This window comes from Chinchilla lanigera, unplaced genomic scaffold (assembly GCF_000276665.1).
Source record: "Chinchilla lanigera isolate Chin_1 unplaced genomic scaffold, ChiLan1.0 scaffold00004, whole genome shotgun sequence".
NCBI classification, from domain to species: domain Eukaryota; kingdom Metazoa; phylum Chordata; class Mammalia; order Rodentia; family Chinchillidae; genus Chinchilla; species Chinchilla lanigera.
In genome coordinates, this window is record NW_004955405.1 from 22821040 (window position 1) to 22847595 (window position 26556).

General features: G+C 34.9%; 1 protein-coding gene across 1 annotated transcript; it reads right to left on the minus strand.

Annotated features, from left to right (window-relative positions):
* Nucleotides 1-891: 891 nt before the first annotated feature.
* Nucleotides 892-25381, minus strand: Slc6a15 (solute carrier family 6 (neutral amino acid transporter), member 15). The gene is made up of 11 exons (XM_013518066.1): nucleotides 24922-25381; nucleotides 21934-22091; nucleotides 21439-21565; nucleotides 19783-19964; nucleotides 15466-15576; nucleotides 12329-12570; nucleotides 12042-12234; nucleotides 10516-10708; nucleotides 8121-8280; nucleotides 3334-3496; nucleotides 892-2263 (listed from the first exon to the last, which is right to left on the minus strand). Exons 1-11 carry the CDS (start codon nucleotides 25208-25210, stop codon nucleotides 1880-1882), a joined length of 2202 nt encoding a protein of 733 aa, XP_013373520.1. The 5' UTR covers nucleotides 25211-25381; the 3' UTR covers nucleotides 892-1879.
* Nucleotides 25382-26556: the final 1175 nt, after the last annotated feature.

A 26556-nucleotide genomic window follows, 5' to 3' on the forward strand; every position in this document is an offset into this window, starting at 1 on the left:
GTTAAAAAAGGATGTGCAACCATCTGCAAAAACATGGATGAACCTGAAGGACATTACGCTGAGGGGAATAAGCCAGACAGAGAAAAAATAACTGCGTGGAATCCTTTCTACATGGACTGTTTTAAAAGGTCAAATTGGTAAAAGACGGGGGCTGGGGATTTAGCTCAGTGACAAAAGCGCCTGCCTGGCAAGCGTAAGGTCGTGAGTTCGGTTCCCGGTACCGGAGAAAAACAAAAAACAAAACAAAAAAAAAACCAAATTGGTAGAAGACGTAGAAACAGAGATTAGAGTTAACAGTATTTTTTTTTCTTTTTTTTTTGGTTTTTCTCCGGTACGGGGAACCGAACTCACGACCTTACGCTTGCCAGGCAGGCGCTTTTGCCGCTGAGCTAAATCCCCAGCCCCCGAGATTAGAGTAATGGGTTGCCACAATTGAAAGGTGGGTGGAAAGAGGGAAAAGCAGGTCAAAAGAAACTTGCAGATATGTAAGATGAATAAGTGTAGAGAGCTAACAGAAAGCCTAATAATGTATGGTATACTAGAAAATTGTTACATAGGGATCCTCTGTTTCATCTATTGCCATGTATATAACAATTTCATTTAACATATATGTATAACAATTTCTTTTTTAAAAGTCACAGTATTTTAACTTCAGGGACAATGCTGATGCAACAAGCACTCAACTGTACACAAAGTTTCCCAGGATGCTGTAAGGATTTTTCAAGTGGCATAAAACTACATTAAAACAACACTGAACCAGAATGCTTTATTGTTCCTCGTGGTTATAGGTCTATTAGTCAGTCTATTGATTCTACTTGGAATGCGATGATTAAGTGCTGTCTGAAATACAAGATCCAGTTCAGATGAAATCATCACTATGAAAAACACACAGCATTTTTAAATTTTGTTTATTTGTAGATTAAAATGTAATGCCATACAATTTTAACAATCACTTAAAAAAGGATTTATATTTGCATAAAACAGAAGCAAAACAGAAATATATGAAATAAAATGCCATCTTGCTTCAAGTTTTCAAATCAGTACTTAGAGCACTGATATACATCTATATACATTGCAAGTATATTATATAAATATACTATGAGTAATCTTAAAACCACAATAAATATCAAGTAGGTTTTTAGGCACAGGGCATAAGAAAAATGCAAAATCTGCATCATTCTTGAGGGTGCTGAGTGACTCACTCTTATAGCATTTTCACACATGTATTTTACACAAAATATACAGCCATCATTCACATGTTCCTCAACCACTTCTCCCTCTAACCTTTCGTCCCCGCATTAGTGCCTTCTTATCTTTGATGCTATTGCTCTATTCAGCTATTACATAAGAAAATATTTTGTAGTTTTCTTCAGCTAAGTGCCTACGAAGGTATCATCCCTACCAAAATAAGTACAGCCTATCCACACAATATATTCATGGAAACGTGTGAGAGGCACCAACTTCTACCACTGCTCATTGTAATACTGTGAGTTACCCTGAAGGCAAATTTACAGATTTTAAGGTTATATCATTATCGAATAGCCAATACTATCAAATCCAGAAATTATTAGAAACTGAGGTAATACCTGTTTTTGTAGAGATAGAAATACTTGAAAATACACCAAAAGTGCTTTTTAAAAATCCAGACAAACATGGACCTCAATCATTGTAAGCTTTGCATGTAATCCTTTCTGCACAAATGTAAACCAAAGAATCCAAAGGAATGCTCTAGCCGAATCGACATGTACTGTTAGGATAAAGAGCACAACCATAGAACACCTGAGATTGCCCTCCGGTAAGTGAAGCCTAATGCTTCTCTTAGTAGAGCCAATGTTCATTGATAAAATGAACCAGACACAGCCTGTTGATTTCCCCCAGGCTACAAGTCAGATGACTCTGGCATATCCGGCATATCTGGCATGTCTGCCATCAAGTATCCTATTCCATAACGTCCATTGGGAGCAGTATCCAGCGTTGGTGATCCACTCTGTTTTCGGTATATATTTTTACCAAAATTTGGAGACGACATTTCACTTGTTATCTTTCCATGAATGAGACTTGCGTCATCTCCCTCCAAGTTCACCGGCTCTTTCAGGACCCTTCCTCTCTTATAGGTCACAGACGCTAAGTTACCAGAACTGTCGTCTATGAGGTTGCAGCGACGAATGATGTAGATTACCGGGACAGGAAGTATTGCAAGCACCATCAGGGAGACACAGACAACCATTGCCCACAATGGATAGGTCAGGAATTCTTCCGACGCCTGTGAAGGCCAGAAAATAATTATTAACAATCTTTCTATGCACATACATGAAAATTAGATTTCTCAGGTCTGCTATCAAAGAAATCTGGACCAGCTCTGTGACTTGCTTTGATCAACAAAAGGCAGTGAGAGATACATTCAGCAACTTCCAAGGCTGGGCCTTAAAGATCTTGTAGTTTTTGCTTCTGCTTATTAGAGGGCTGCCCTGAGTACATTATGGTTCAGAGAAGCCTAGAATGAAAGATGAGAGAGAGAAAGAAGGAAGAGGAGAGGTGAAGAGAGGCGAGGCAAGACCAGTTCTCCAAGTGGCACGAGTTGGCCCAGTCCCAGCTCAACCCAAAATCATCACAACTTTGAGTCCCTAAATTTGGAGTAATTTATTACTAAGCAATAGATACTATTCTATTTGCCATATTCTCTTCCAAATATCTTAAAACCTATATTTTGGAGAACATCTGACTGTACAGATTTGAATAAGAATGACCGTCTTAGGTCTTAGTCATGACTGATTATTATGTAGAATTATTGGCAATAGGATGAGGGACAGAGACATCTCAGAAAAGCAAGCAGTCTGACCTCATAACACAGTATATTACCATTTGATTAAATCAGCTTGAATTTTACGTCACTGCTAATAGAAAAGTTATAATAAATCTTTACTTCAATTTACCTATTTAAATTATGTTTACATGGCTAATGCCTTTTTTTCACTGCTATGTAGTTCCGGAGATGCAATGTACATAGAAACAATATTTCTGGAGGTTTGATTAAATATGTTTTCTAGAGTCAAGGATCCGACAGTCAGTCACTGGCTCATCAGAGGTAAGATGAATGCCTCTGCTTCAATAAGGGCAAGGTCAGCAATCCCCATGGGTTTAAGAAATTCATAATACATAAACCAAATCATACATGTTTGGGGCACAAAGCACAGGGATATTAAGATCCCTGAATAAAAGCAGCACCATTCAACAAATGGCAAAAAAATTGTTAAGAAAACAAGACATGAGCTTCTAACATAGTCTTTGTTCTTCATCTTTTAAAAAATCTAATGTTCTTATTTTATATTTTACCTTCTCTTCAATCCATGCATTATAGCCCGGAGGACTTAATCCCATGTTTACAATGCTTGCGATCAGCAAGGACAACAGCATCAGAGGGGAAATGTATTTCCACATATAGTAGTAATATCTGCTGGGAGCAAAGCCCAGCATATCCTTTAGATCTTCTACAAATCTGAACAAAAGAAAGCACTTAATAATTCATCAGGTTAACACTGCTATACCTTAAAATGTGCCTTACATAAAGGGTTTGTCAGAATTGAACCGTGAATGCTTTATGACATGTTATGCAGAATCAAAAACTGACACTAGGAAATGACTTATAAGTTAAAAAAAATTTAAAAAGTAAAATGAAACTGATAAGTATTACATTTTTATTGAGCAAAAACCTTCTTAAATCAATTATTGAAAAGTTTCCTTTTACTGATGATTCTTATTTTAAGAACATTTCTCTGTAGTACCTTAAAAACTCCTTATATCATTTTTTATACAGCAGTAATTCCCCAATATTACCAAATATCCCTAATTCATGTTTGTATTTTTTTGAAATGTTACTTTGCTTGGAAGAAGGTCCACATTTTATAATAAATCAAGGCATCACAAATCCAGTTTTAACTCTAGTTCCTCTTGTGTCTTTCTTGTTTCTTCTGGTATACTGTTGTGTTGTTTTCGGTTGTCGTGGTTGAATTCCCTGGGTACCTTGTCCTATAATCTCCAAGTCTAGATTTTGCTGAGCGCATCCCCACAGAGTTATTCATGTGTGTATTTGGCTCCCTTATTCCTCCCAAACTAGACTTAGAAATAGAAGTCATGAATACATATATACTGAAATTTTTTAAAGTCAGGTTGATGAGGCATAATTTATGTGAATAAAACTTCCATTTTAGGTGTACAATGATAACGCAGTCAGCGTATACATGGTAGCCATGACATAATAGCCTAACTCTCTTAAAAGTTACATGGAAATGAATTTTTACTGCCACTCACCACTGATATTTCTGTAGACTTTCTTGTTGTCTAAAGCTAGTTATTCTAATACAGTCTTCAGAGAGATGCAATAACAGTATATCTTAATTTTTGCATGGTTGAAATTGGTTCCTGCCCTCTTTTTTTCTTGAAGTAACTTCTCAAGATGAGTATATGTAAATGAAATAAATTTGCCTGCGTATTTAGGAAGGAGGGGTCAACAGTCCCCTTCTTTATACACAAAGTAGTCAAAGATTCACTTCATAATGAGATCTACTCCTCCTCCCAACTCCTTATATTTATCTCATTTCTTTTTGCACTGGCAAATGTCCTGCTAAGTTTGGGTTTTGCTCCCAACCCTTGTTTCGGTGTAGCACTTAGGTCTTGGAGGGTACCTGCAATTTGTTAGTTTTAAGAGTTTTGGAGAGCAGAGTGATCCAGCAATGATAATTACTGCATTTGATCTCTTCGCAGTCCTTGCAATGAAAGCAATGAAATTTCTCCCGCCTTAGGCCATGGCTTTGGGGCACCATGCTGCCCTTTGCGGGGAGCAGCCGTGGATGGTCAGGAAGGAGCCAGAGCACAGCTGACGTCCTCTGCTGTCCTGCTCACCGGTGTGACGCTATGTGGCTGACAGCAGTTGATCCTCAGTATTTGACCGTTCACAGGACTATCTTCTTGCCATTGCCCGTGTATCTTTGGTTTTCTTATTTCCCTCATTGAAAAATTAAAAAAAAAACTGGGCTCCCATCCTTTTCAGCTTTACAGAGTCCTCATTTTCATTTTTATTTTCCACATATTTTATCCTAGCTACACTGCTATGATCCCATAGTTTTTTTTTTATTTGAATTATTTCCACTTTCCAAAATTTGGGTTTTGATTTTCTACTTCCTGGGGAAGCATGTCAAAGCAGCAGATGGCACTGAGAAGAGCTGTGCTCATGAAATTATTTAAGGTCAACAAGAAAATACAAAGTTGCTCCAGAATTTTAAAGGAGGAAAAAGTAATTTAATGGGAGCATTTTGATGTGAGCGTTCTATACCTTCCTCACAAGACAAACTATTATTTTTGCAGACTAACAGATCTCATTTTAGATCATAGTTTTGTCATCACTTTAATGTGTCTCAGTGTCTTTCAGCTTCATTTTGGAGACTTTCAAACTACATACATTCAACGTGGAGGACTGTTATGAGAATCATCAGCAATGTATGTGTAGCACACTACCTCATGCACGACAGAAATAAAATGGATGTTTTCTCTTATTGGCAGTATTCCTCCTGTTGTAATGACTACGGTTTTTGAACATTAATTATTTTAAAAAGATATTCCATAATATGCCTTTGTGAAATGATTTACTGTGTAAATGGACATCAGGGTTGTGGATGTATTGATTCATAGAAGGTCAAGAACAAAATCAGATTCTATCACAGTGCAAGTTAAGAATCATGGGTAGCTTGGTGGACAGTCAAGAAATCTGACTTTGAAAGGATGGCCAGACAAGACCTCTTGGTTCTAGGGGCTGGGGATTTAGCTCAGTGGCAAAGCGCTTGCCTGGCAAGCGCAAGGTCGTGAGTTCGATTCCTGGTACCGGAAGAAAAGACCAAAAAAAAAAAAAAAAGACCTCTTGGTTCTACAACTGAGTCACTGCGTCCTCCCATACAAGAAGAGCTAATGTCCCCTGTGTAAGACATGAGTGATGTTGGTCACCACAGAGTGTTTTCTCAGCACAGACTTTATTTTTAGAACAGTGTTAGGTTCATAGTAAAATTGATTTGATGGTAAAGATCTCCATATACTTCCTGCCTCCCCCATTATCAGCAACCTCTATCAGCTGTGCGTGTGTTACAACTGAAGAACCCATGCTGACACATTATTATACCCCAGAATTCACTTTTGACTTTAAGCTTCACTTTTGGTGCTCTACGGTACATGTGTTTACAGAAAAGCCTGATCAACAGCTCTACCCACAACTGTATCAGAACAGCTTCATTGCTCTTCGGGCTCCACATATACATCCTCCTTCCCTCTGTCAACCAGTGACCTTTCTACTGTCTGCATAGTTTTGGCTTTTCCAAAATGTAACACAGGCGGACTCCTACATGACATAGATGTTGAGAGAAGGCTGTCTCTTAGTAGTATTCATCTATAGTTCCTCCAGGTCTATCTTGGCATGAGAGGCCATTCCTTTTTAGCTATGAATAATATTCTATTGTCTGGGTCTATATTGAGGATACCTTAGTTACTTCCAAGTGTTGGCATTTATGAATAAAGCTGCCCTTAGTAATTATGCACAGAGGGGCTGGGGATTTAGCTCAGTGGCAAAAGCGCCTGCCTGGCAAGCGCAAGGTCGTGAGTTTGGTTCCCGGTACCGGAGGAAAAAAAAAAAAAAAAAAAACAGTAATTATGCACAGAGGTTTCCATGGACATACACTTTCAGTTCCTTTGAGGAAATACCAAGGAGTGTGCTTGCTAGATCACACAGTAAAAAATTCTTCATTTTTACTTAGAAACTGCCAAAACATCTTCTTCTCCAGTGACTACACCACCTTGCATTCCACCAGTAAGCAATGAGAGCTCCTTTTGTTTCACACCCTAACCAACAGTTTATCTATGTTCTGGATCTTGGCCATTCTAGAAGGTGTGTAGCAGTGTGTTATTATTGTGTCAATCAGTATTTCCCTGAGGACATGTGACAAGGAGAATTTTTCAGAGGCATATTTGCCATCCTTAGCGTGCTACACACAAAGCGTAAGAGCTAATACTGTCACGCAGAAAAGCCTTTCACACAGCTATCTTACTACGATGACTATAGAGGACACAATTGTTAACTGTTTCCTTGGAATGGAGCCTGGAGCTTTTGACAATAAATAAAAAACATTCTCTATGCTTTGTTACAAACTCATTTGGATACTAATTATATCCCTTAAGTCACTTAAGAGGACTCTGTTCTTTACTTAACTTGCATTCATTCCTGGTTTGCAGCATGACCTAATAACCTTAATGATTGTATTACCTCACAGGCTATGTATGTTAAATAGAGGAAATTACTTTAAAACATACTGGATAAAGCCTTCAAAGGGCTTTTATGAAAACTGGTTGTGTGCAGAAAATGATATATCCATAAACAGAAGATGATACTGTATATCATTTCCCGAAACTGTTCTCCTGCATAAGGCATTATGCACATGTTTCCTAAAAGTGTAGCAAAGTGATGAGAAGATAGGCTTTAAAGTTAAAAAGAAATAGCTGTGAATTCAAGGTCTCCTTCCACCCAGGTGTGTGACGAAAAGTCACTTCATTTCTCTAAGCTTCACTGTCCTCATTTATGAAATGTAGGTAAACAATAACTCAAAAGAGCCTGAAGTTGTTGGAACACGGTCAATATTCATTAGATCTTGAATGCTACCATTTTATTAGCAGAATTACATCAAAGCTGCAAAATTCTAAACTGTGTTACAGTCTGCAGAATTTTAACTATTCACCCAATAGAGGAGCATACTTCACTGAAATTGTTCAACGAATAAGATCTTGTAAACTATTTGATTTGGCAAATAAAAGAAGGTTCCTTCTCTTCATTTCTATCTCCTCCTGAATAAAATAAGTACTGACAACTGGTCTTTTTAAAATAGGCATGAAAAGCCAGGCATGGTGGCACACATCTGTAATCTCACCACTCGGGAGGCTGAGGCAGGAGGATCTCTGTGAGTTCAAGGCCAGCCTGGGTGAAAAAGTGAGCTCCCCGCCAGCCTGAACTACATAGAGAGACCCTGTCTCAAAAAGACAAAAAGAAAAATAGGAAAGAAAAATGAAGGTGTAAAAGCAAATATACTTACTTATCTATGCCATAAACAAAGCTTACAGCAATATTCTCCAAAATGACTACAATTAGCAGAGGCAATGTAGCAGAATAATCATCAAACATGGTAACAAAGTAATTTCCAGAGCGTTGCACAAATATCAGGCCGATGCAAAATGCAAGAAGACAACAGAGAACTAAAGGAAAGGAATAAGTGGAAAAAGTTAACCCATATTTAAAGTTAAGCCTTATAAAGTTCATTATGAATTATAATGTTCAAACACTTTTTTAAACTTTTATAATATGCTGTAGGCATTACTTTTCCTAATATGATGGGGTATTATATACTGGGAGTTAAATTCCTTGGATTTAGCCTCAGCTGGAATATAAATTCACTATAAAACATTAACTCATCTTCCTGAGTCTGTGGAATCTCATTTACCAAGCACAAATTATAAATGAGCAAAACTGAGGGAATTTTAAAAAGTATAAATTTCTATATCCTACCTCTATTACTAATATCAATGTGATCTTTGCAGATAGCTAATATTCATAGACCATTCCTACCCTTAATAATTTGCTACTGTTTTAACATCTATATGGAAGTTTTAACTGGTAATGAAACTAATATGATTTTATATGTTTATAAAACCTTTATTCTCTATATTTGATTGAAATATGGTAATATTTAAAGCATAACCAGAAAAATCTGATCAGAACTAGCCTCAGCATCAATACACATATCTTTGTCTGAACTGGTTAGTGTGGAAACTAACTGGGACTCAGCTGAGCAATGTAATTATCGAAGTAACACCTAAGCACCGTCTAAAAGGATTTTCCCCAATCACACCCAAGAAGCAGATGCATAAAATCTGAACAGCTGCTATTACAAAAACCCAGAGAGGCTTTTAGAATCCATATACTATTTCCATATTTTTGTTAAATTCTTTATTTTTTCCGCTTCATTAGCAGGGAAGTCCACTAAAACAAGACAAAAAAACAACATTATTTCTCAACCACTTTTTTTTGAGCAGAGGTGAGTAAAATCAAAAGAAGTACAGTATTGGAAAGCAGTTCAGAAGAGGAGAAAGCAGACCTCGTGGGTTCAATCGTGTGAGGTTTTCCTAACAATCTCAACAATTATGGCGCACGTGAAGGCATTACCTCCACCTCTGAACACTGTGTAGTACTATGAGTTATATCACACAGAAATAAAAATAGTATGCAAGCATATAATGTGGAAAAGAAAAGGCACATTTACTTGGAAATCCACTGCATTTAACTATAAATGCTAGTCACAATACACAATGAATTTCAATTATTTTGCTTAATTTCTGTAACACCTCCATTAAACAATACACTGCAATCTTTATTTTACAGATGAGAGAAATGGCCTTGAAAAATTTAAGTATTTGCACTTAAAAGTCTCAGTCTGGAAGTAGCAGAATTGAGAATTTCACCCAACTCTGACCCCACAGTCAATAGTAGCTTCGCTTCCCCCAACCGCAACCGAGAATTTAAGACAAATACAAAGAAAGCACCTTCTGTGTGCTACAGACAGTCAGGGTTTTGCTGGAGATGCGAGGGGAAAATTAATGAATAATTCCCTCTTCTAAGTCTAACTACACTGAAGAAAAATGAAGTGCACAGAAAAGGTGGGGAGGTCACACAGAGTTCAAATATGACTTGAAGGGTAATTAGCATCCAAACAGACAGGGAAGAGAGGAAGATAGCATTTTTCAAATCAGTCTTTCAGTGGGAGACAGTAGATGCTCCTTTGTGAGTTCTTCCTACACTGTTTCTTGTCCGTTAATTTTACAAGCTCTATCCTAAAGAAAGGGATGCTTTGGATATGTGGGAACAAAGATAAGAATGCAAAGATGACTCTTTAGCCTTTATACCAGGCAGGATATTAATATTGATGTTCTGATGTAGAAACTGCTTTCTGGGAAGAGATAAAAGTAGTTCATCATTTTTTGTCCAACAGAATTCAACTTATACAGACATAGATATTTATCAAATTGCTGAAGGCAATAATTTGTGAGACATTGCTACTAATGAGTAGAGACCGTTAGCAATAAGTAATAAAATATAACTTATATTGAACATATACTTTATATAATAAATATATATTAAAATAATGATTAGAGATTATTAAAATGCAAAGTTCATTTTCCTATTTTTATCTCTAATCTCTCACAAAGAATAAAATAGCCTGTATTAATTCAATGAAAAGTCAAGTATACAGGACTGGGTGTGGTGGTGCACACCTGTAATCCCAGCACTCGGGAGGCTGAGGCAGGAGGATTGTTGCCAGTTCGAGACCAGCCTGGGCTACAAAGTGAGCTCAAGGCCAGCCTGAACTGCATAGTGAGACTCTGTCTCAAAAAGACAAAAAAAAAAAAAAAAAAATCAAGTATATAAAAGCTCACCAGTAAGAATTTCCTTCCTGACTTTGAAAGTGTCCACAATAGGTGTGATGATTCCTTCAATGGTCCCGAACATGCTGCCAAGTCCTAGATTTATCAGCATCAGGAAAAACATTACCGACCAGAAGGGAGACGCAGGGAAATGTGTCATGGCTTCTGTAAAGGCAATAAAAGCTAAACCAGTCCCCTGAACAGCCTGCAAAATACAGAAAACCCAACATGAATACAGAGCAATACTATGTCACCACTCTATTCATCAGCTACAATGGGGAAGGAAATCTCTAAATAATATCCAGGTAGCCAGGGGCCACTGCAAATAAACATGCTGACATCAGATTTTAAGGTGCTGGATTACCTTCCCACTCTCAGAATCCACATTTAATTAGACTAAGTGCCATAAATACTGAAACTCTTTAGAACTTCTGAACAGAGTACACAATTGTATTGTGCTATGTACTAAACATTTCATAAGGATCTTGGAATGATAAATTGTATTCAAAGATACATACTGGTTTTGTATCCCTTAAAGCTTACGAGTATGAAAAGTGATTTATTATCACATAAACATGAATATAAATATATATACATCTATTTCTCACCTATAACTAAAATAGCTTAATAAATTGGCATTAAAATGCAATTGTGATTTAAAAAAAAAAACTGCTCTAATTTAAAAGAAAAAGGTGAACACAAAAGGATAGGAACAGAACACCTGGATCACAAAAAGTCAATTTTCAATATTAAGAAATGTGTTATTATGTCTTAACTTTTCTACTTCTGGTATTCTTACCTCCCTGATGAAAAGTGTTGGATTGATGCACTAGTTTTCATAATTTAAAGACACTCAATGAGTTTTCAGTTAATAGTAATAAGAAAATGGATAACAAGGTAGATTCTCCCATCAGGCAGAATAAAATGTGATCAATAGCATGTATGTATTAATGTTAATTGATTTTTCATAAAGATCATAAATACTGAGTTCCTCAAAATAACAACTTCTAACAAACTGAAACTTAACAAAGCTTCAAGTTGTGTTATTTCCTAAAAACAATGAGTAGACCAGAATTTCAAAAAGAATCTTTGAAAAATAAATTGGTAATTCTTTTCCTTAAACAATTCAATGTCGTTATACTCATGATGACTTCAATCATCATTTCAAGCACAAAATTCTTTACATTGTCTCAAGTATAGTCAGCTATCATAATCCAAGTAATTAATGCCAGATTTCCCCAATTTAATAGCAGTTCCCCATATTATGGCAACATAGACATCAGACTAATCATCTACAATGACAATCTCTTTATTGATATTCATTCATCTTTTAAGTTAAATGGCTGAGTGAAATTGCTCTGTAAAGTAAAACAAATCTTGATAAGAAAACATGGGCTCTGAAATGAAGGATGTGAAGTTTGAAACAACATAATATTCTCTTGGCATTTTGAAGACCATTTTCCTGAAAGAAACCTGCTGGATATGACAAGTTTTAACGGAACGATAATTATTTCACTGCTCTGACATGGTCTACTAACTTTGTTTAGTTCATCTTCGATTAGACAGGAGTTGAGATGAAGAACGGGAAACTCCTCTTCTTTGACTTTTTGAATGATGTCATAAACTAAATGATAATCTTCAGCAGTAACCGCTGAGAAGTTGATATGTCGGGGAATAATATCCTGACTAATGTTTCCCAGTTGCAAAAATTTTATGATCATTTCTGAGTTCCTGAAAAATAGAACAACATAAGCATGAGTACCTGCGGTTCACTGGCAATATAAAATTATGGTGTCAAAAGCTAATGGAAATTAATTATCCGTACTCTGCAATGCATTTCTCATTTAGGACATTCGCTTTGAACCCTAGAACTGCAAACACCACCAGTGTCGCCAGGACAGAAGTGAAAAAGTTGATGAAGGACACCAGGACGGCATCAAAGTGACAGTTGTTTTCTCTCTTGTTGTAGCTTGAAAAGGCAATCACACCGCCAAATCCCAGACCTAAGGCAAAGAACACCTGAGTAGCAGCTTCTCTCCAGACCTTGGGCTCCAACATTATCTCAAGCTGTTTGAAATCAAACAGAACAGAAGTCAGCTACAAAGTAGTATTTCATCCAAGTTAACACACTGTTTGGGTAATTATAATGCAATTTATGCACACATTTAAATCTTGAGGATAGTCTTTTTCTTTAGTAGAAATATACTTTTAGTTTGTTTGTTAATTTTTTTCTTGTTTTATGAATAGGAAGGACTACCAAGCAAATAAAACAATTGTTACTACAGCTAAATAAGCACTTCACTCATGCTCATTTAAGCTTTATGTTTCCTGCTGGAAATCTAGTGACTTCATCAGGTAACAATTATACTTTGCAGAATTCCATTATTTGTACTTCGCATAGTCAGTTAGTGTTATTCATTGTAAACCTTTACTCTGAAATAACAAGAAATACATATGTGACACAGCCTTCAGATCCAAAGCCCTTATACACTAATCTGTGGACACATATTTCAAAGGACTGCACTTACTTACTGGATAATTATCAAATATGCCAAAGATATAATCAAACATTTTCAATAGAGCAATTAATATTAGCCATTTCTGACATAAATGTCATTAAACCTTTTAAGTTTTATTTCAGAAACAACAGTTTGAAAACTGGTATTTTACCTCTTTTAATGACTACAGTGAAATTGCCTATATTAAGAGCAATAGCAAACACAGTCTGAACATGAAATCTGCAAGTTCAGATCCTGATTCTGCCATAAAATAATCTAATAATCTTGCTACCTATGGCAGATGGCATGTCCTCTCTTACTGTTAACTTCCTCAGTAGAAAAATGGGAGTGACAAGAACTGCACTACTAAACCTACAGCACTCTAAGTGCCGAACTGACAGCATTCATAAACTATACACAGGCACATTATATGGTTTATCCCACATAACATTCTTAACCACCATGAAGTTACTGCTACTTTATCTCAGCCTTTGGAAGGCTAAGGAAACTACCTAGGGTTGCACAGTCACTCTGGGGTAGAAATAAAATATGAAAATATGTCGTCTTCAAAACTCAATGTTTTCCCAAATATTGGGATTTTTTGCTTTACTTAATTTTAGTTACTATTACTTTTGAAATTTATGAAATATTCTCATATTAGTCATGATTTGTTATATCAAGCTATCTTATCATTTATGGGTCTTTTCTGTATATTAAGTCTATGATGGGTGCTGATCTCTAAACTGAACTCAACTGTCCATCCTGACTTCACCCACTAGATGGCAGGAAAAACTTATTTATTGAAGACATTAGTCCTACAGCTTGCAACCTCTGAACTAAAACCTCCATTAGCTATTTCACAGTATTTTATAAGTTTAGCTACTTGCTTTGTGTAAAGAAAGCAAATTTCAAAGCAAATTATTTATGTTATCATGTTATACTAACTGTCACATATGAGAGTGATGCACTACAGTATCTTACCAACAGTCAGAGAAAAGAGGGCTGAAGAAAAAAAATCAACCTTTTAATAGCAATACTTAGACCACATTAAAAATGTTAATTTATGCTGCTGATTAAATACTGGAGCATGGAGAAGTACTTTATCAAATTCTGAAACATTTCCTTAAATTAAATGTTTCTAATTGTGTCATAAGCCAATTGTAATTTAGAAAGTGGATATATTCCGGAAATTCACATAGAATTTGGTTGTCTTCAACTCATAAAGGATTGTAGTCAGTATTTTAAGTAAATATTTGAAACAGATTTTAGTTAGAATGTGGTGGAAATTCATAAATTAAATTATAAATTAAACTAGCTTTCTAGCAGAGTAGTTCCAAGGTCTAAGTGTTAAGCAAGACTTCTGAACTAGGCAAGAAAACCAGATGGTGATGTCAGCATTTTTGCTATACATAACGAATACCAACTCAGAACCAGACATGCAGAGAACACGGCTTATTTTACCTGGTATGAAGGTAGCTGTAGAAATGACAAAGAATTCCACAGAACCTAATTCCTTCTGCTCAATTCACAGCACAGTGCTGTATCTTTATGTCTGCCTATAACAGTACTAGCAAACTAACAGTGATGTGCAACTTCATTTCAGTAAGTAACAAAAAATACATACACCCTAAACTTAATCGTTGTTTCCTAGCAAATCAAAGTAACAATTTATGATCAAGTCCTCAGTGTTAACTCAACACATTCTATATGCACAGTATTGAGTTCAATTTTACTAAATTGAATAAATTTATGAAGTTGAATAAATTTATTAAGTTTTACTAAATTAAAGTTACTAAATTTAAGCTAAACTCAGTTTAAATTTTCATCCTTTTATGAAGGCTGCTTATTCTTGAATTTGTATTTATACAAGCCCCACAGCTAAACACTATAATTTTTATTTCAGAAGCTACAAAACCTAAAAATAATTCAAAAATGAAAAATTAACTGATTTTCTCTGAGACAATCTCAGAATACGGTAAGGCCCATGAATTTTAGGTGATCTTTTCATCAATGTCCTGAGAAACTAAGCAAATTAATATGTACAATGTTCCTTTCTCTAGGAAGAGCTTATTATTGGTTTCCCAAATGAATTCATGACACAAAAAGTTTAAGAACCACTGAAACAGTGGGGAAAGACTAAGTAAAGACTAAAAAGTTCTAAAAGTTAATGTAAAAATTAGAAGTTAATGTGTTATCAAAGAAGATTCTTTTTGAAGTTTAATTACTGATAGTTTTACGCTAGAGCCAAAATGGGACATTTAAGATTAGATATATATATATTTAATTAGAGCTATAAAAAAAAGCTCTCCTCTTTCTAAGCTGGTGAATATAACTATAATTTTAAAGCCTAAAATACACATGGTAGATCAATAAGCTCTCAAATGTAACCATGGGGATTTTTGAACAACAACAACAAAAATAACATTTCCTGATCGCAAGCCTTAAATAGAAATGCAGTACGTACCTTAGGAGTAAACATGTGGCGAATGCCATCAATTGAACCATTCAAAAGCAACGCTCTGATGAGGAAGCATATAAGTACCACATATGGAAACAGAGAACTAAAATACATAATCTGCAAAGGAAAAAACATCAAAATGGGTAAGATACGCTACAACTATTTTAATGGTTAAGATTTTGCTTTGTCCTACATGTGAACAGTCACTCTTTACAAAATGATTAAAAATGCTATTAACGACTCCTACCACCATCTTGTAAAAATATTTTCTACTTTTGCCTCAGACTTGAGATTCTATTTGAGACATAATGAAAAATTGAAACTTTTAGTTTTTCATTGACATATAACAAATGTGTATCTTTATGGGGTACAATGTGGTAAGTCACTACATATATACATTGAGGAATGACCAAATAGTCATTGTATTGTGTTGGGAAATTATAAACTCTTCCAGTTATTTTCAGATGTACAATAAATAGTGAGCTCTCATCACCCTACTGTGCATAACACGCTAGAACTGATTCCTCCTATTTAAATGTGTGTAGGTATTTGTTTTCTATCCCCTCCCCTTTGCCCCTTCCGTCTTCTGATGATCACTATTCTACTTTCTATTTCTAAGAGATCAAAGTCTTTAGCTTACACATATGAGTGACAACTTGCACTATCTGCCTTCCTGTGCCGGGCTTTTTCCACCTTACATTTTCCAATCCCATCCCTATGTGGCTGCAAATGACAAAACTTCATTCTGTGGAATGGCTGATAGTATGTAATTGTGTGAGTGTAAACACAATATTAAATAATCCTTATTTAATCTCCTTTGAAAAAGGCCACAAGTATGGTGCAGTTTAAATATTGTTGATTCCTTAAGAGTTCCTAAAATAAACACAGGCAGAAATAATTAAAAACTACCTTCGTAACAAATCCCTACTTTTATTCTTTAACTTTTATTTTAACTGCAGTTTCATTCTGATTCTGTAAATCTTGTAGAGCGGTCACATACTAAATCTTTTCTACATCCTGAACAATTAACTATGCAAATGTTTTACCTTCTGCTTCAGCAATTTTCAACATTAAAGAGCAACTCAGTAAATAGTAATCCCTGAGAAGAATTGTCACAGCCGGACATTCACTGTCTTTTTGAAATCAACATGAGGAAACCTAACAGAACTCTAGAATTTTTCAGGTCCAGAAGCAAACTTCTGAATTTTCCTCCAAAACTGTTCCTACTCTCTTTATGTAAGAAAATGGCCCCACCTCTAAAAGTAACCTTGCAGTATTTGTAATATTCTGCTGACTAGCTTCCAGACTACCACTAGGGTTATGTCATTTCCTGTCTAAAACACACTAGGAGTTCCCAACACCATCAGAAAAGAATGTAAATTGTTCCCTCTGGCTCCCCAATTCTTGCACTTGAAAGCCTGCCTGCCCCACCATGGTCGGGTGCTGAGCTCCACCCTGTGGGTTCTGAGTTTAACAAGCTCACACCTCTTCTTCAACATGTTGTTTCTGGGTCTACGATGTACTTCCTCTGAGCTTTCTGGTGAACTTCTCTTGACCCATCCTACTCTAGCCCAAAAATTATCTCCTCTGTGAAACTTTCCACCAAATGCAGGTTAATGTCAATAGCTGCCTTCATTCCACCATGTACTTTCTATTAGTCTCTATGACTGTACCTACTGTGTTGTAATTATCTGTCTGAACCATTAAATTATGGTTTTCATGAGGGCAAAGAGGGTTGCCTATTAATCATCTTAGATCTCTCAGTGCCTGGCATAACTCCAAAATAACATTAAAAGAGAACTTATTTTTCCCCTTTATACATTCCCTCTTACCAAAACAAACTCAAAATCCAAAAGCAAACCTATATGTATTCTGCAGCATTCTTAAAATTATATGTCAATTATGTTATCAATTTATTTCAACTTTCATTAATTGATTCTACATTTGAGTTCCTAAATACACTAATCTAGCTTCAGTAATATTCTAATATACTCCCAAAAAAGAAAGAAAAACATTTCATATATACATATGTATATGAATATACATATATACAGTGGAAAAAATTATAGTCAATATTTTAAACACTTAAGTAATATTAAATAGGTCAAAACCTCAATTCTGTTCTTCTATGAGCAAGGAAAAGACAAAATACTCAAGTATTAAATTCCAAGATTTAAAAATATATGCACAAAGTTGGCACTTTACAAAGGAAACTGGTTTCAAACACAAATGCTTTGCATTTAATCATACTGTTCTAATTTTATATCAAAATACACATCTGTGTAACACTGTTAAAAACAGGTCATATTCAATCTAAGGTATATATACCAGACTTGTATACAATGTTACCTGAAATTATATACATTGTATACATTATTACTATATACATTGTATATTCTTGTATACATGGGTACCTGTGATCATTTCATGGATGTGTTATTCACTTGCCTGTCACTAAAATGGAAACTTCCAGGTTGTCTTTTCTGCTTTAATCATTGCTCTATTTCCAGAACTAGATCTTCATCTGGCACATAGTAAGTGCTCAATAAATATTTGTTAAATAAGTGAAGAAAGGATGAATGACCCTTACATTTTTTCCAAAGAATGAATATATACAGAAAATAAGGACAGGAAACAATGAAATACGTTCCTCCTTTGGTTTATGTTAAGACCCCCGAGCCATGACAACTGAAATACTTTTAACAGTAAGTACATAGTAAGAGAAAATTAGTTTGTTGAAAAAATGTATAAAAACATTTTCATTGTACTGAACTATTGAAAAAACACAGTATACAAAATGTTTAGATTTTTCCCCTTACATAGTAAAGATGTGTTCATTATAAACACACTTTTTAGAAAGAATGATTCTTTTTGAGCATTTTATTTCCTAATTTTATCTCTTTCTGACAGTTACTGGTCATTTTTTTCAATTTTATTTTAAAGAGAAAAAAACAAAAAAGCAAAAGCAGGCAAAAACAAAAAACAGGCCAGGCATGGTGGTGCACACCTGTAATCCCAGCACTCGGGAGGCTGAGGCAGGAGGACTGTTGCGAGTTCGAGACCAGCCTGGGCTACAAAGTGAGCTCAAGGCCGGCCTGAACTGCATAGCAAGACCCTGTTTCAAAAAGGCAAAAAGAACCCCCCCCCAAAAAAAACCAAAAAAACTGCAAAAAACAATAAAAATGATATAGAATTTCAATACAAGTTGATAAGAAATTAACAATGGTTATTTAATTCTGCCCAATTATCTATTCCTTTGAGCTTATTGACTTTGTAGTAAAATAGTGATAAGAAAATACAAATCATCTGGCTGATATATTAAACAAGCTAATGTATACAAGCAAAGTATGTAGCACACCTGTGGAGCCAGCCAAGTATGGACTGAAACCTCCACAAACTGTGAGCTAAATAAACCTTTCCTTCCTTCATTTGGGTGTCAGGTATTTTGTCTCAGCAAGGAGAGAGAGAAGTAACCAAGACACTAATGATTATGAGTTAGCCTGAAAAGATATATGATCACAGCTTTGCTTTAAAATAGCATGTATAGAATATTAAGAGAGGGAGAGAAAAGACAATAAATTCTTGTTATGGTACAGTCAAGAGATACACAGAGAGCTACAGAACACTATCAGTGATAATGAAAAGAATGCATTACGAACTCAAGATACCTAGGAAATAACAATTATTTTCTGAATGCATCCTTTAAAACAACAATAAGAAATCAAAGTATGCAGAACTTACTTAAGGTGTTTTCAACTACATCTTCTTAAAATTTTCAATTTATCCTGGTTGGCATTGCCTTTAGTCATTTATAGTGCTCTGAATTCCTTGATGGGATTATTATAACTACCGAATGATATTCAAAACATTAAGATACACACTACACTACACTATTCCAAAATTATTTCCGCAAGGATGCCTTCAAGTATTCACAGCGGAGAGGAATGAATGCTATAAAACAAACAAAATGAATACATCCTTCATTCTACCACTTTCCTCAGTTTCTATTTTTGTAACTCATTTATAATCACAGAGCTAAGCCATTAAAGTCAACCAAATAAATAGAAGAAAGAACATTTTAAGTATGGACACAAAAATTTAAAGATTTTGTTGAAATAAGGGAAAACTACAAAAGAAATTAAATTTTACTATAAAGCACATACATCTTTATCTATGGCCTTTCCTTAAACACACTTTTATAAGCCACACTTTTCACCAGTTTTTAACCACCAAATGCAATGTTACGTGCAGCTTGTCCAGAGGCTTGTGGGGATAACCGCAAAAGGCAGTGGGAAGAATCAGGAGGGGCTCTAACATACTAACTTTTCCAGAAGACTGAATGCCTTTGATCATCGCCAAGCAAACCATGACCCAGGCAGCCAGCAAGCAGATTGTCATCTTCCAGTTTAAGCCCCCACTTTCCGAAATGGAGTTGGAAATATCCAGGGCTTCTCGGTACCAGTAATAGGTGGTGGCAGAACTTTTCTCACATTCTGGCTCTACATCTGGAGAAAGAAAGGACACACACAACCCTCTCAGACTGTAAAGTAACTATACATGAGACACACTCTGCCCCAGTAAACCAGTGAATCAGTTAAGATCTTCTGGGAAAGTACAGCCATTTCACAGGGGCACTTAAAATCATAATGAAGACTAAAGGAAAACAAAACTCGATAGATCAATTTGAAAAACTAAAAGATATATATACTCTTTGACAGTTCTAATTACCAGCTTCTGAAATAAGCATATGTGAGCATCTAATGAAAGTAAAATAAATCACGGTTGTCATTCTTCTCACTTTTATAATTATCTAATACCTCATCAGCACTGTCAAATATGCACAAGGACACATGGAACTTTGGAAATAACCCTAGTCCAAAGTGACTTCATTGTGCTACAAATGCAAAATTAAACTGGATCTAAGATTTACTGCATGAAAATAATGCAAATATTATTAATAATCTTTCAATTATGTGTTGAGATGATGTTTCATATATACTGCATTAAATATTTCCCCAGTTCCTTTTTCCATTTATTTAATATGGCTACTAGAAAGTTTTAAACTATGTATCTCAGTTTGTCCTATAGGAAGTTGTTCTTTATATTCTAGGATTTTAAAATAGAAAACTACGAAATAATAGAAATAAAAGCATTGATTCAACTCAGTTCTTTTTATTACCTTTTTGGATATTAATCATCTTTTGTAGGTTGTAATAAATCTCTGTGGCATTAATCAGGCTGTACAAACTAAAAGATTCTAAATCTTATAATGGAAGCTTGTATTTTATCATCATGTTATAGGTAGAGTAAGTAACTTGGAAAGAACTAGTAATAGGAGGATAGCTGGGATAACTTACTGCTGAAGTCTAATGGTTTATTGAAAGGAACAATTAACGCCTATTTTGTTTTCTTTTTGACCAATTTTGCATGCTTATATCTGAACAACTAACTGAAATAATCTGAACAACTAATTTGGAGACAATATGCAACATAAAAACCATTGGTGAATTCCTACCATATTGTTTACTGAAATTCTGTATTGTTTCTAATGGTTGTTTTTGTTTCTATTTTTTATTCTCTTTAATGGTTTGATCAATCTTGCATTCTTACATCTGGTAATCTGAGCAACTTCACTGAAGAAAACAATATGTAATATAACAACCACTGTTAATTCCTATCATTTTATTCTGAAACTCTGTATCATTTTTATTGTTTTTGTTTTGTTTTGTTTGTGTCTATGTTGTTGGTATTGTGCTATGTTCTTTTTTTTATTACTGTCTGTTAAAAAAAAACTAATACAATTCACTGATGCCAAGTCTATCTCTTAGAGTGTTTCAACCTTAAAAGAGAAGAAAGTTTGCTATAATGTAAAGTTAAAAGATTTTTCCATATTATTTTTTAAAGAGAAAGATATTGGGCAGTTTTTGCCTTTACCAGTCTTATGGTTTTTAAATATACACCACATTGTACATGTCTTACAAGTGTGTGATGCATTTTTCACCAGAGGACACTGATCCCAAGGTAGAGGTTGCTGAAAAGACTGAGAAAAGTAAAACAAAGTCCACCCAATGATGACGTTGTAGTAGAGAGCCACGAAGTAGCACACCTGCAAAACAGAATAATACAGTTACATGAAACCACAATAACATCGTTACATCAAACCTTCCTTGCCTCTTCCTTCCATGCATGGGACAAAATGCATACCATTAGATTTTTAAAAAATTCTTCTCGTTTTATTTATTTGAAACATTATTTTTTCATAAAAATTAATGTCTTTCCATAGGACTTAAAACATGCATTAACAAGATTGAGTTCTAAATTATTTATAGCCTGTTCTGTGTATTATACTCTAGTAATGTTCATTAAAATATCGAAGAGTTGTACAGAGATACACTCAGGGGTTTCATTTAGCTATGAATTACACCATTCCAAATCTTTGAAATATTATAGCATACACCACACCAGAAAACTTACTACACAGCTTGCAAATCCAATCCCGCCCAGTTTGGGGCTTATGTAATTCCACACACCAATGCTGCCTCGCCGAATTCTCTGACCCACCGAAAGTTCCAGGAAAAAAAGAGGAATACCTATCACCATAAGTAGTATTAAATATGGTAAAAGATATGCACCTACAGAAACAAGAACAAAAAGGTTACATATTCAATAATCACAGTAGGAAGCACAGTAATTCTGATTATTTCAGGATAGAAAATATTTGCATTTATTTTTGATATAATTACAGAAGTCTTTGAAGAAAATATAGTTTCAAAATAAAGAAAATATAATGTCATTAAATTTTCAAGATCTTCTCTGAATTTGACTACTACAAAAATTTCTAATAAAAATAATGATAAAAGGAAAACAAACAAAAATTATGATAAAAGGATATGAATGGCTTTAGTTACATTTCCACTGAAAGAGCTTCATCCACTAATAAAAATATGATTCTCTGAAATGATTTTAAAATGCACCGAATAGACTGGCAGTGTAAATATCAGATTCAACTAATTAAATAAGGAAATAAGGGTGACCTGTACTCATTCCTAATGAGAGTAACTATGCAAATTATTATTAAATAATCTCTAACCTGGAATTCCTATATTCAGTGTTCTTATCTGAAGTTTTGTCTAACCAGGTTTTGCTAAGTGTAACAGTCATGTATTCATGGTACTAATTTTCTCACTTTTACAAAGGCATTTATTATATTTTTAATATTTTCAAAAAGTCTTTACTGTTATCGAATACATTTTGGAAGCTATTTAAATTGTTCTGGCAGAGCTAAATAAGTAAAAAGTAACAGAGATTTTTTTCAAGTTGTTTATATCAGTATCTGTAGATCTCTACAGTGATCACTGTATATAAGAGTTTCCCTGAATATAGCAGTTAATACATAATCTCTAGCTTTGTAGGAATTAATTTCATTACTTCAAATTTAGTTGATTTGGCAAAAGGCAATGTAATTTAGTGTCTCATAAGCTTATAAAACACAATTATCAAAACTTTCATTCTAAAATGATTAGAACAGTCAGAGATTGCTGAAAGTGGATCCCAAGGAATTGAAAGTGAATTTTAACATCTATAGACAAAATTAAAGATTATGGATGGGTTTATACGTATGGAATAGGACAAGAGGTAAAGAGGGGGAATTAAAATTGGACTCACTGGGAATCTTTCCTCAGTCACGTATGTGTGCAGGACACGCTATCACTAAGCCTTGTTTTCCAGCCCAAATTGCTCTAACCTTGGCCCTCCTATTTAAAATAGGCACAGGTAAAATATAATGTTTACTGTGAAAGTATTTATTGTTTGCCAGGCACAGTTCTGAACACATTATATTCAGATACCCAACTGTTCCTTGTAAGAATCCAGTGAGTAAGTACAATTAGTAACCTCATTTTATAGGTGTAGAAAGGTGTATAACTGTTTAAGCCTGAAGAATCAAGGCCACTTGTGAAAGATCACATGGCTAGTCACATGGAAATCAGCCCTGCTTCAGTGAAACTGGCTTCAGAATGTGACCTTATCATCCTCTGTACTATAATGTTTGCTGTGCTTAACCACTGGGCTTTAAGTTAATATCTTCAGATATAACAACTTACTGGATCAATTACTTTTTTTTCTGTTATTCACAAAATGCTTCAAATGATGCATCAATTGAGATTTCGGTAGTTTCAGGCTGTTTGGCTACATAGCTAGAAGGAATACTGTATGCTGATAACAAGCTTTGATCCTTTTAACAACGATCTTGAAATGATAAAATCAATTGGTATTTTATAATACATGTAATATAATATTGATATTTGCACATAGAAGAGAGAAAATAATATTAGGAAAGGGCACTTTGCTCTCTCTCCCTGTCTCTGTCTCTCTCTATATATATGTGTATATATATATATATATATATATTCTTAGTGGCTAATCTCTATTTGCATCTGAATGGTGATATTATTTTATTTTACATAGGATTTGTAAGACTACAACTAAATTTTTAAAAAGCACATTTTTCTTCAGTCACAGACTGGAAATAAATATGAAATCATTCTATTACTTGTGTGACAAAACACATAATTATTCAAATACTTAGTTTTTAGTCACATATCCTAGCAGCTTTCACATACATAGTTAACAAAATTTCAACACAAATGTTAATTTAGTATTCAGTCTGATACTGTAGAAATAATGACACATGAACAGTTCCTTCCTTTGCTTAGATATGTTTCCTAGATTCTTAAGAAAAATTTTGCTAAATAATCCTTGGTAGTTATATGCACAAATACAAACACCAAGAATATCAATGATGGTGAAGCAAAGTTTAAAATTAATCTCAATTTTTGAAAGGTTTTATCAAAACTGAAAATATTGGTTTAAGATTAATTTTTTTTTAAAAAATGTCAGCAATCTAAGGATGGCATAGGGTGGGAGTTATATTAATTATGTGGTTACATTCTTCTTCTGGGTTCTAAAGATTCTGGTCCATATAACAAGACTATACTCATTCTAAGTTATGTCTCAGCTTTGTTTTTTGACGAGTGAAGCAACTGAAAATTCAGGTATTACGTCACGGAAAGAAAATTCTCTCTGTCCTTCTCCAATATCATCTTATGTTAGAAGTTTTACATTCTTCTTCAAACGAAATAACAGATAGGCAAAAAGGCTGTAATATTTCTTAGAAAAGTTCTAGTTACAAATGAAAGATACCTACGGCATCCACAGAAAAAAATCTGAGAATGCGTAATCCGTAGCAATCCCTGAGAATTGGTAGTATGCTGGTCTGCTCCTATGGAAACCTAATCTCAAAACAGAACTGAGCTCACTGCCCAGAAATCCATCTCCCTAGCATTGCAAAGGAATTCACAGGTGCAAACATAATGAAATTGTAGCGGCTATGGGAGCCATTTGAAATAACCAATTAGAATTTACCACAATATCATATCACTTAAAATAAACAAGCAGACTTACCACCTCCATTCTTCTGACAGAGGTATGGGAATCTCCACACATTCCCTAAACCGACAGAAAATCCAACTTGGGCCAGGATGTATTGTAGCTTATTGTTCCAAGCTGGTCTTTCATCTTCAACTTCAGATCCGTCTTCAGCATCTGTATCTTTCTCTTCTTGAACATCAACAATTAGTTCGCTCTTTTTAAAAGCATCTTCAGCTGAGTCTTCATTAGAAAGAAGGTCTTTGACAGACTCAATAACCTCATCATCTAATTCTCTTTTCACTACTTTGCTATTCTTAGGCATTTGAAGTACAGGGTGTATTAATTAACTTTAAAGACTCCCTTATCGTAAATGTGTTAAATCTTTTCTCAAAAAATGCTACTTGATATGAAGTAAAGACCGAGGAGGATATCAAATAAATCCTTGATTCCAGGTGATAAAGTATTATGGATCCTGATTCTGTATGTCCAATATTCTGTTGATACCTGTAAAATTATAAATTGAAATGTGATAATACTTAATGATGAAAATACTAAATATACTGACACTTTCTTGCTCATTTTAATGGTGAAAATATTCTACGGAGTACAAAACATTGATTGACCTCTGTTTTTTTGAGACAGGGCCTCACTATGTAGTTCAGGTTGGCCTTGACTCACTGTGTAGTCCAGGATGGCCTTGAACTTGCAGTGATCCTCCTGCCTCAGCTTCTGAAGTGTTAGGATTACAGGCATGTGCCACTACGCGGGGCTGTCCTTGGCCTTTCACAGTCTAATAGTTCCAAAAGTATAAGAATCAAAAGCATAAAGGAATTTCATACGCCTTTTCTTGTAACATTTCCTTCTTCCAAGAGTCTGGTTTGATATCATATATACTCTCAGTGCACAATGTACATTCTATTCATCAGTATTTAAAATTTTTTGTCTTTTCATTTTTTTTTCTCCTCACTAAAGTTAATCTTTTCTTTTACCCCTCTTATTTTGTTTTGACACAATCACATATACACCTGTGAGGCAGCCCTGCACATTTCTTTCACATCATCCCTTCTGTTCATATTTTCCTCATTCCTCATCCACCCAGTCACTTAATATTAACTGATGGAATCTTAGAGGATACAATCATTAATATCATTAATGAAAAGCACAGTGTCTGCTTTTAACAAACATATCTACTGGAGACAAAGATATATGTTAAATAATTATGCTACATTTCATAATTTAAATGACCCAATATTGTTCAATGGAGAGATCAGGAATGTTGGAAAACAGGCACACGAGAACTGGGCAGAAAGAGTGAGACTGCACCCAGTGTAAGAAGCAGTGTAAACAGAGGCAGGCGGCGCTAAAAATTACTGATGTATGTCTGAACGTCCTTGACTCGATCGAAACACCATCTCCAGGAATTTTGTCCCTTTTTTATTTGCATACTACATCCCATACCCTTTTCTCTACTCAGACACAGACCAAAAGTACAAAACACACCTACAGGCAAAAGACATTGGCTATTTTAAAAAGTGACTAAATGGGAAAGGAATCCAGAGATGCCGAGAGGAGCGGTAGGCAGGAGAAAGGGGATGTAGGAATTAAGAGTGTGAGGTCTACCAACTCCACACAAGCAAGGTAAACATCATGTACTGCAAACAAGTATAT